Below are 12192 nucleotides of genomic sequence, written 5' to 3'. Positions count from 1 at the left end.
CCTTCCTTCCTCTCTTTAAGACAGCAGCTTCTGTAACGTCTCTCAGAAAGGCCTTGGCCAGCACTAGCAAGGGTAGGTCAGGTGGTCAAGCCCCTGGTTGATTTATGATGCTGCCCCCGGAGAGAGAACTATTTAACTGCAGGCAACCTGTGCCTCCACCTGGGGTTCAGGTTCTATCTGAGGTGTGGCTTAAAGGCAAAAGTCAACCTAAGGTGAAATTTGCCTCATTGGCGGTTTGCTACTATTCCGCATGTTTCTTCCTAAGTGACTGAGATCATGAGCCCTGCCTGGCAGATAAAGAGAGCTGATGTTTCCTTAGCCTCTTAGGGCACTTCCCTAAGGGAGTGTTGTCAAGTTGAACAGGAGTGTGCTTTCTTATTGCAGGTCCCCATCTCCACCCAAGAGACCTGTGGGTGTTCCCAAGAGCTGCTGGCAGAGTTCAGGGAGACTGGCTCTGCTCAGTTAATGACTAGAATACAATGCGCTTAGTGCTTCTTGACTTTTAACCTGTTTTCTTCTAATGCACCAGCAGTCAAACTAGTCCACTGGTTAGGTGTTAGCAGTCCATTTAAGCTGAGGCATGAAGCAACCTAAGAGCTGAGACCTCTGCTCTCTAGAGGACCAAGAGGTGCCTGTGTGTGACACAGGACCAACCACTTCAGTGTGTGTGATGAACTGTATGGTGCTCCGAAGCCCAGCAGGGCTTCACCAGCCCCTGGTGAGTTTTAGCCGTCTTGTCTTGCTTATTTACTTCACAAATTTGTCCTCTTAGCGAAGGGAGAAAAGTCTCTTTAGCTATAAATACCTATATGATAGGAACCGGGCAAACTCAAAGGAAGAAAGAGACTAGGGTCTCCTATTTATTGTGGGTAAGAAGGGGGTGGGGTGGGGTGAGTAAAAAGGTAAACGCATCTGGTACATTCCCTGGTGGTAGCACAGTTTAACCATAGGCCAGTTGTAGAGACCTGCAAACCCAGCCTGACCAAGCCCTAGCTGCCCCTAAACTGCCAAAACTGAAGAACTGCCCAGGTCTCCTGTTGTACTCCCTTCAGAAAACAGTAATGACAGTCACCCAACTACAGGGATGACCAAAATGCTTTCACTCCCTAGCTTTGCCAGCTCATTGCTCCACAACCTCCCAGGACCCCTAACGTTCCAGCTCCACCAAATGTACTCTGGAGCTGCCTTCTTGCTTCAGAACCCAGGATAGAGAGAGGCGTGCGGAGTGGACAGTGCCCTGAGCACCTGCCTCTGCCCCCTGCCCAGTCCTCCTCGGGGCGAGCAGCAGACCAGGGTTAGATGCTGTGACTAAGCTGCTTTTCTCCCCAGAGTGCTTTATTTGGGCAGAACGTGTTCTCACCCCGTCCTGGGCTGCCTCTCTTGGAAGGCGTCTTTATTGCCTGGCTAGAGCTACAAGGAAAGGGACAGACCCCACTTTGGTAAAAGAGAACAGGGAAAGGCCATAAACAAAGAAAGACAGACTTGTAGTTTATTTTGTATTTTTTTTAAATAAATACACTTTACATTAAAAGGCCTTTGATTTGTACTTTCCACATTGGGGAGAAAGGGAAGAAAAAAAGATTTTTGAAAAACTGAATCACAAAGAAAAACAGAGGGAGTGAACTTATATCCTAAGTTCCCTCGACTCCACAAAAACCAATATCCACAATGACCTTGCTGCCCCCCCACCCCACCAAACCATGAAGGTGGGTAAGCCTAGGCATTTACTCAGCAAACAAGCAGCACCTCCTCCCCACCTCTGGCACAAAGGAAAACAAATTAACCTGACAGCATATGAGGCAACAAAACAGGTTAAAAAAATCATATATTATATTTATAATAAAATATTCTTAATCCTTATCAATTTAAGAAACCACGGTTTTCCTTTTCATTTAAATACGTATGTAAAAATGCCTCTATTGTTATTTAGACATCATTTTCTTCCATAGAAAATGAACTGCAGGGACAAGAGACCTGGTGGATATAAGTTCATACCCTCAGTTATAAATGCCTTTTTTTTTTCTTTTTAAGTTTTATAAAAAACTATTTCTTGTTCTTTAAGTAAAGAACATTATACAAAGAAAATATATTGTGAAATAACCCCAGAGACGTGTTGGTTTTTTTTCCCCCTTGAGGAAAGATATGTCCATCCTAGGAGAAGGGGGAAGCAGAATAGGGCCTAACCCCTGTTGTCTTTTTTTTGTGTGGTTATTGTTTTTAGAAGGACTCTCAGATTCCAGTGAGACTCTAAATCATAATCCTCTGAATGCAGGGCATGCAGTTCCTTAAAAGAGCCCTGGGAGAAAGGGAAGGGAAGATGTTTTGAATTCATTTGACTCAGTTTCTCGCCTGCCAAGAATCTCTTCCACGTGGTGATGGCTCCTCACTCATTTAGAGATAAAATGATGTCATCTTCCAAATCAGAGTTGTCAGAGCTGTCGGCTGAAAGGTAAGGAAAGGGAGAGACTAGATTACGCACTAGGCTTGTAGGAAGCTTTCAGGGAGAAAGCACCTGCATACACATAAATTTATGCCTGAGCATGGTTAATTACGTTTCCTGAAAAAAGAAAACATGTCAATTAACTCCTTGGAGCTGGCTCTGGAAAATAGACTGTTTGGGCAATGATGGTTACTCCTGGGACCTCTTGCTTGCTTACCTTTCAAAGGACCTGGACATGGTACCCTCTTGCTTCCTAGAGGTTCTTCCTCCTGCCTGAAAGGCCCTAAAGGGACCAGGCAAGCCCCCTCTGAAGCTTTCGCCCATGGTGCTTTGAGTGGCTGCAAAGGGGCAGGGCCGATAGGAGCAGTGAGTGAGCCTGTGTAGTCCTTTGGCCTCTGGAGTCCCTCCGGTGGGCACAGGCCTGCCTGACCCCCCAGGACCACTAAAAAGGCAGGCTGAGCCCAAGCAAGGATGAGACTTCTCTTAAACTCGTCAGCCACTCTCTTCTCAGAAGACCTCATAAAGGCAGAGGTAGTCAGCCTGGGATTCATTCCTCTGAAATTTCTAAATATAATCTGAAGGGAACAAATTCCCAAAAGATACAAGCCAGAGCTTGCAGCAATACGAGAAAAACTGGGCTGGAGGCCAGCAGGGAGTAGCTGTGGCACCCTGGAAGGTGGCACTGTGTCTGACCCTCTGCTTGACCATCTGCCTTCCAGGCAGTGAATAGACCACATGAACACCTCTGGAAGGATCCATTAAGAGGTGAAACTAGGTGGTAACAGAAAGAACCCTCAAAGTGAGGTAGATGCACCTGTCTGGATGACAGAAATCGGAGAGAAACATAGTACCTAGCTCTAGTATTTGCTGAGTGAAGGTAAAGGAAAAATTCTAGTGCCCGTTTTGATCACTCTCAGCTTAGGAAGCTGTGAAACAATTTTAACAAGGTCCCCAGGGAAATAGGCCAGCAGGTCCTGAGCTGGAGCCCTGAAAATGCCCATAGGCCCTGGGGTTCCCATGAGGAGAGGGACAGCCACTGGTTCCAAAGAATCCCTCATCAGCCCTTTCCCACGTACCTGAGAGACTCCACTCGGGGAAAGCTGATGAAGAACTGCATGTTCCCAAACCTTCCATTCACTACAATCTCCTTTAGGAAGAAAACTGAAGTGGATAAAGTAAAACCAAGAAAAGCATGGCCGTGATAAAATGAAGTCCTGAAGGTAAGCAAAAGTGATGGCTGGAAAAACCAGTGTTCCTGGGTCTAACAGGGCACAAGCATGGCTTGACTTTATTGGTGAGGAGTAGGGAAAACAAGGTGGAGATCAAACTAATACCTGACACCGCTAAACCACAAACTAAGCCTCATCAGCTTCCTTGCTGAGAACTCCAGGAGGAAGTGAGCAGGGAAGGGGGTGACTCAGGCACAGCACTGTGTCCAAGGCCCATGGCAGACTGCGGAGAATCCCCTCATGCTCATGCGATCTATGAACCAACACTGCCACACCCACCTGCCTGAGACCTATTCTAACCATCAGCTGTAGAGCTACTAAGAATTAAGAATCTTAACCACTCTGCATCACACCCAAGGACTGTAAATGCAACTGGAGGAGGATAACACAGTCTTCCATAAGCAAATAATTGTCAGGCACAGGGTTTAACAGAGAACTTTCAGGGGTCAGGGGTGGTCAGGTGGCAGGACTCCCTTCTCTACCTTCCTTAGCCTTTTCTCATCCTCCAAATGTTGAAGAGACCCAAACTCAGACCCTGGTGGGGACCTCTCCCTCTGAAAGGCCCTGGAAGCAAAGGCAGTCAGTGTTAGTCCCTACCATGTTTATTTAACCTGTTGCTCTACAACATACAGGCTTTTGGGGTGGGGGGGTCAGAACTGACTGGAAAGAGAAACAAAGACCTCAGAGTCAAGGTGTCTCTCTTCCTAGGGCTGGGGTTCTGTATATGAAATCGATCATTGGATCTCTGGGATCTGGGGCTTATGCAAGGTTACATGGGGGGCATGTGGGTGTGGTTTTCTATAGTTACAACAGCTTTCATCATATCCTAGAAGGGCTCCATAAACCCCGAAAGGTTAACAGCTAATACACCAGATGATTAGTGTAAGGCAAAATATCAGCAAACCAAGGATACGGAGGGTGGTCCTTGTGTCTGCTCTGTTTCGAGCCGCTATCAGTCTCTGTAAAACAGAGAAAGCAACAGAGTACATATGCTGCACATGCCACCACCTCAGTTCTAGAGCCCAAACTGACATGTCCTCAACTTGTCATCTATAATGGCACTTTCACATCATAAATATTCCCACCAAGTTAAAGTAACATTCTCTGATAGAATTAGGGTTTTCCAGATTACCTCTTGGGCTTAAAAAAATGAATTTCCTAGAATAAACAGTAAAACGCTATAAAGGAAGCAGTAATTTTACAGGCCAAATACAAAATTAATTTATATTCAAACTGAGAATGGAAAAATTAGTGATACTCTTAGGTCGGGGGTACCAGCTGCTCCCCTAACCTACCTTATATTATTCATAATTGAAGGGAAACAGAACTTGTGCCCACGTGTCACAGGTGACAAAGAAGTTTAGTAAAACTTTCCTTTTTATTCCCATCAATATTGTCATGTTTCCCTTGCCCCTGAGTCCCTCTTACCCGCCTCTCTGACCATCGCTAGGGACAAAGGAAATCCTCCTTCAATGAATCATCTCAACCTCCAAGTACCAAAAAATGGAAGTTGGCAAACAGCAGATGGGGAGATACAAGGCAATCCCTCCCACCCCACAGAGCTTCCTCAAAATGCAACTTTGGCAAGAGGACTTAGGTAAGAAAGTCAGTCTCCCCTAAGCCAACTGCCTTCAATCTTGAGCTCTAGAAGCATGTATAAGATTTATCCCAAAGAAAATGGATTTAGGTCACTGTGGAACAGGAGAATCTTATATGCTTAAATATATATACTGCCACCCACCCTCTCCTCTCCTACCATATATACACACTCCCTCCCTCCCACTGCCCCCAACACCAAACCCCAATGACTAAAAACCAAGCATCTACTCTGAAGAGGCTTGGAGTTTGCTGAGCTTGGGCCAATACAATAACATTTTCCGTAATGATGTAAATGTTCTACATCTGTGCTGTTCAATATGGTAGCCACATGTGGCTACTGAGCACTTGAAATGTAGACATGAAAATGAGGGACTGAATTTTAAATTTAATTAACATTCTAATGGCCACAGGTGGTTACTGGCTACCATATTAGGCATAATACCTACCTTGGCTGTGAGAATGCTGGCCAGGTTAGCTACATGAAAAATGACTGAATATTACAGTGATTACTCCCCAGTCAGGCAGGGCAGCACTAGGAAGAACCAGCACCACAGCAAGCATGAGTCTGTCAACAGTGACACAGGTCACAGTGATGCTGCCAAATATGTCCTCTTAAAACATGCAGAGTATAGCAGCAGAGCTCGCAGACTCTTAGAACTATTAGGTGATTTACTCAGGGTCCATTAGTATAGGCAGGGGACAACTTGACTTCAGAAACCTGTTCTAATGGGAAGGTACTGGAAAAACTGGAGCTTGTTCTTCAAAACTTGGAATAGGAAAGGGGGGTGGGGGGGAAGGAAGCCAAAGAGAAACATCTGTTCCCTGGCCTTTAAGAGGGATTAAGCAAAAGCAGGCAGGAAGGGGCTGCAACCCACAAGAGGGCTTTTATTTCTTTACAACTTTAGAAAAGAGCAGGTACAGCACCCCCATGAGCAGCTGCATCTGATGATGTCAGCTCTGCCTCTTGGGAGAACTACACTTTTGCCCTCCAGTCTAAGGCTAATCCTCTGAAGCAGGGGTCGACAAACCTACAACCCATGGGCCAAACCAAGACCACCAACTATTTTTGTAAATAAAGTTTATTAGAACACAGCCACATCATTAATTTATGTCTTGTCTCTGGCTGCTCTCACACTACAACAGCAAAGCTGAGTAGCTGCAAAAGAGACCATTCAGCCCACAAAGCCAAAATTATTTACTGTCCAGCCTTTGTAGAAGTCTGCCAACCCCTGTTTTAAAGAGGTAATAGCCATTTGGTTACAGAGTCGTCATGACAGGAGCACTGAGGATAAGAGATGTGAAACTGCTTTTCCTCAAGGGCCCAGGTGGTGACTCTAGTTAATGAGGCGCAGAACCCTGGTGTGGCTTGCCCGCTGGGCTGGCACAGGGAAGGGCCCTTTCCCTAGGTACCCAAGCCCAGCCTCGTGGTCAGCCCTAGACTTACTGTCCCCCAGGATCAGTTCCACTTCCTCATCTGCATCAGAGTCTTCATCTTCTCCATCCTCTCCCTCCTCTAGCAGGTTTGCTAGCTCCTCATCAGAGGGAGAAAAGTCATTGTCGCCATCCTCCCCTGCGTTCTCATTGTTGTCATCCTCCTCCAACTCCGCCTCCAGCAATTGGTCAGTGTCAAGCTCATCTAAATCATCAGTGTCGTCATCATCTTCATCGTCATCTTCTTCCTCCTGTTCTTCCTCTTCCTGGTAAGACAGCATGAGGTCCATTAGGACAAACACAGAGACCCAGCCCATGTGGGCCACATGGGGAGTCTCTCTCCTCCTCAAAGGACAGAGGAGATAACAGTCAGTAGAGAGCATGGTAATCTAGGTTAGCACACACTTCATGGGCCAGCTTGACTCGTCAGTGAAGGCTGAGACAGGCACATACGTGTCCCCCAAGACACTCAAGCACTCCTCAGACAAGGACTACTGGTCACTCCACAAAGGCATTACTGGTCATGCAGCCCTTATCTAAGGAAATGGACAACACACTTCACAGAGGTCTCTGCCATCAACATTCTATGTTTCTAACTAATAATAAACCCCAAAGGGCTCTTCTCTCTATCCTGTATCAACCAAACCAAATGAAATCACTTGAGGCACTGGAACTAAAGCTTCTACCTGGAATCTAAAAAGCAGTGCTTTTATAAAACAGGAAGAACACAGCTGCTGAGTCACCAGCTCCTAAACCCTTCAAATTCTTGTCCTTGATCTTATTTATAACCATGTATGTGGGTCAGCACCTCTGACGGTGCTATCACAAGCATCCAATGATCTGAATGTCCAACAAAATAGACTTACCACTAAAGAGATACTTGCATTTTCTGTTACAAGCCACACACACACCAAAAAAGTATGCTAGAGAAATTGTCCAGCCTTCTGTTCCCTCCAAACTGTTTCCCTTCAAGCAAGAGAGGACACGACGACATCTCTTTGCTTTCCTAAGAACGACAGGTGTTCCCAAGTTAAAGTGACCAACATTCAGTCACTAATCCTTCTGCTCAAACATCAACTGTCAGCACTGCCAGTAGCAAAAGGATTCTAATTCCTGCAGTAATAAAATATAAAATTCATTTAACACACCAGCCTAATAAAAGTCAAGACAAAACAAGCCCTACATTAGTAGAAAAAAATCTTTAAAAACATTTTGGAAGTGCTTTTTAAAAAAAGGGGGGGGTGGATTTCCCCAGTGGAACAGTGGTTAAGAATCTGCCTGCCAATGCAGGGGACACAGGTTCGATCCCTGGTCTGAGAAGATCCCACATGCCACGGAGCAACTCGTGCACCACAACTACTGAGTTTGCAAGCCACAACTACTGAAGCTCGTGTGCCTAGAGCCCATGCTCCGCAACAACAGAAGCCACCACAATGAGAAGCCCGTGCTCACCACAACTAGCAAAAGCCTTGGCGCAGCAACAAAGACCCAACACAGCCAAAAAAAAAAAGTGCTGCCGCGTGCCAATCACTTAAAAACCAAACACTGCTTATCCAGCCACTAGTGTTCATCAGCTGTAAAGTAAACTAGGCTCATATTCATCAGGGTAGCTCTGCTTTATGAACTTTTGATAATTTTGGAACCACCATTTAGAGGCTTTTTGATTTGCTGTTTGACCCACTGATTTAGACTTTCCAACAATTTCTGGCAGCTACGTGGGAATAACTGGCCCCTTTAAATACCCAGTATTACTAATGCCTGTATAAGTATGTGTCCACACCAGGGTTTATGTGTGTGCGTGTGTGTGAACGTACCGCCATGATAACCTGAGACCACTGTTCCACAGCCTGGCCACACATGACCTCCATGTGGACAGCTACTAAGCATCTGCCCACTGGAAAGGAACTGAGAATGCCTGAAGGCAGTAACAATAAACTGACGCACAGACAAGCTTCTGGCCCTACAAATACATCAGCTCATACAAATAACAAGGGAAAAGAGAGAGGAGTCAAAATTCAGGGAAATAATTCAAAGTATTTACCAGATTACAACTTTTGCCTCTTTTTTCCACACGTTTTCAGGGATCTGACCAAAATTAGTTCAAATTAATAAAGTTCCTTCAGTTAAAAAGAAGCACATTAAAAAGAGTATCCAGGGCTTCCCTGGTGGCGCAGTGGTTGAGACTCCGCCTGCCGATGCAGGGGACATGGGTTCGTGCCCCAGTCCAGGAAGATCCTACATGCCGCGGAGCGGCTGGGCCCGTGAGCCATGGCCGCTGAGCCTGCGCGTCGGGAGCCTGTGCTCCGCAACGGGAGAGGTCACAACAGTGAGAGGCCCGCGTACCGCAAAAAAAAAAAAAAAAAAAAAAGTATCCAGGGCCCTGTGTTTCTTAAGCCTCTGTGGAATAGAATAATTACATGAAGATAGTGTTAATTATTTTTATTTTTGATTCTGAAGTTAATTTAGTACACAGTTATTGATATATACACTCATCATTGTTTTCGGAGTATGGGATAGGAGAAAATGCCCAGGCTTTGGGATCCAACAAGCCTGGGTTAGAATCCTGGCTCTGCCAATTACATGCTGTATGAACTTGGGCAATTTACATACATTTTCAATGTCTCAGGATAGAATAACTTTTAAAGGCCCACAGTTGAGTGAGTATGTAAAAGGCTAAACTGTTCAAACAGGCACCTGTTAGCCAGCAAATTTAAGGAAGATTGTTCTTCATTTCTAAAAACATCAAAACTTAGCTGATCCAGGAGAACTAAGAAAAAGCTCCAAAGTCAAGAGCAATCCTAGAAAATAGGTCAACCAGGGTCTAAGGTTTGAACTACAGATACCATTCCAAATTCTTCCAGAAGCCTACTTTTACTTAATCTTGTAGCAGAAGAAATAATTTATATTTATTCATCCCAGAAGGCCATGATGACATATGTGACAACAGGAGAAGGGAAATGAATAGGAAGGGGAGGCCTACCTGAATCTCAAACACATCACTTCATCATTTATACTCTGGATTTAATGACCAGTGGTTTAACATGTATTTTGTTACACATGGATATGGCCATAAACTCACTTTCTAAATTTTAAATCTGAAACGTGGAGCATGAAACAGAACAGAGGCTCACAAGATCTATCCAAAGTGCTGTGGTAGAATCTAATTCTGTGGTTGAACCCAAAAGAGTCTAGGAAGCAATTTTAAGAGCATTCTTACAGGTTTAAGTACCTGGTTAGTAACATGAGGCCCTCTCCTTCATATCTAGAGAATAAAGCTTCCACTAATGAGTGGTCAAAAAAGTGGTCCAAAAAACCAAAAATTATTACTTAATGAAAAAAGCAAATCTTGCTAGAATCCCGATTCAAGTCCAGCAACATTTAGATGTTTTGGATCCAGGAATATTGATTTTTTAAAAAATTCTCTAAGACCTCTCTTTTAGAGCTTAGAAACAGGAATTCAGGGCCACGCTGTTTTAAACTACTAATAAATTCTCCTACAGAAAAAATTCTAAAACTCTTCCCTTCTTGGTTCCATCTTAAGTCAATTTCATGGTTACCCAAAGGCCCAAACCCCTGCAGATAAATCAACCCACTCCTCTCCTGTACAGAGAACAGGTCAACTGGCATAAGCTCCCTCAGCTGCCCTCTGGTCCCTCACCACATCTAAACCTGACTTCAACCATAGTCTGAGGAAGAAGAAAGCCTTCCACTTCCGCTCTGGACCTCAGTCCACCCCTGGTCCTTATTACCATGCTGCACCTTCCTCATGCTCACTCCACTCACAACCACCCTCACACTTGGCTCCACTAGCTTTCTTACCTTCTCTGAAGAAAGTCAGCTTCCCCAAACCTAACAACTTCTCAATCTACACAGGCTTTAAACTCCTTCCATCTATAGACTTTTGGGTAACCTGAACCTTACTCCTGGCCTCCAAGTCCTCAGCCACCACTTGCTCACTCATCCACTCACTCTGTCTTCTATTCCTCTAACACTTGACGGTCCGGCTTCTGCCCACAGCATTCCACAGTGTAGCAGGTAATGGTATGTGCTCTGGAGCCAGGCTGCCTCACGGGATCCAAACTCTGCTGACACTATGTTTACTTAGCCTCATAGGGTTGTTGATAGGATTTAATGGGGGAAAAAATGTGTATACATGTTGTATATAATCTCTTTGGAAAGTGCCTGGCATATACTAAGTGGTCAGATAGTCTGTTGCTCCTATTATAATAACTGGAAGCTTCCTAAAGGAAAATGAAGGCCTGAATGGCCAACCACGGGGCTTCTCTACAATGACTGACACTAACCAATCCTGGCTTCCACACTGGGCTGCTGATCTTTACCTGATCCCTTCCAGATCTCCTAGGCATAAAGGTTCCTACAACTTAAAATTTATTTCTGCCTTTACATTTCCTCTCATTCATAAATCCTGAACTCACATTAGATAACTCTACCCATTTGTACCACAAAAACTTCTAAAACTGAACTGAAAGCACCCCCTAAACCTAGCACCTTTCCCACACTTCTCCCAGTTACCAGATGAAACCTCAAACATCTTTCACTTCTCCCACTTTCACGGCTTCACACCCAGTTAGTTAATGTCACTCACAGACCTGGGGTGCCCAGCACTCCCCTCTCATTCCACTCACCTACTGCATTCTCCCTCCTCCTGTCTACCTCCAGTCTCTCCAACTGTCTATGGTCTTATCCCTTCCCAGATCAAAAAATCCAGGCACTCCATAATGCTGCCCACATTACAGAATTACAACAGAAGCAATGATTACTAAACAACCATTTAATGCCAACTTCTCTAAATCTTAATTTCTTATTAAATGAGAGGATTTAATTATATCACTGGTTCCTACTCAGGTATGGCCATCAGAATGTGTATTTTGGAGCACTGGGAAAGTTCTCCAAAATACACATGCCTAAACCCCACCCAGGGTCCAGGCTGACAGAACCAATCTTTACAAATTAATCTCCAACAGGAGGATTTTGGAAAGGTGCCCCAGGAATTGTGGAGTGCACCTTAATGAAGAACCACTGTACAAGATGACCTCTGGTTCTAAAATTCTACTCTCCTGTAATAATGTACCCTATCCAAAGACTCCCAATGACAGAACCAAAAAGGTGAATACAGGCACCCCTTGTTTTATTGCAATTACACTTTGCAGATACTGCGGGGATTTTTGTTTTTGTTTTACAAATTGAAGGTTTGAAGCAACCCTGCATCGAGCAAATCTGTCAGCACTATTTTCCCAACAGCATTTGCTCACTTCATGTCTCATGTCACATTTTGTAATTCTCAGAATTTCAAACTTTTTCATTATTATTATTATATTTGTTATGGTGATATGTGATCAGTGATCTTTGATGTTATTATTACAACTCCCTGAAGGCTCAGATGATGTTTAGCATTTTTGGCAATAAAGAATATTTTAATTAAGGTATGTACACCTAATAAACTATAGTACAGTGTAAACATAACTTTTATAT

The 12192-nt window shown here is 44.4% G+C and overlaps 1 protein-coding gene across 1 annotated transcript in view; it reads right to left on the bottom strand.

Moving 5' to 3' along the window:
- Positions 1-2204: 2204 nt before the first annotated feature.
- DCAF1 (DDB1 and CUL4 associated factor 1) overlaps positions 2205-12192 on the bottom strand; it is an 84228-nt gene continuing 74240 nt past the window's right edge. The window contains exons 22-23 of the mRNA XM_065885474.1: positions 6713-6965; positions 2205-2442 (exon numbers count right to left, since the gene is read on the bottom strand). Coding sequence (XP_065741546.1) covers positions 2384-2442; positions 6713-6965 — 312 coding nt within the window. The 3' untranslated portion in view covers positions 2205-2383. The remainder of the gene's footprint in view (positions 2443-6712; positions 6966-12192) is intronic.

This window comes from Phocoena phocoena, chromosome 10 (assembly GCF_963924675.1).
Source record: "Phocoena phocoena chromosome 10, mPhoPho1.1, whole genome shotgun sequence".
NCBI lineage: Eukaryota > Metazoa > Chordata > Mammalia > Artiodactyla > Phocoenidae > Phocoena > Phocoena phocoena.
This window is presented reverse-complemented; position numbering and strand designations above follow the sequence as displayed.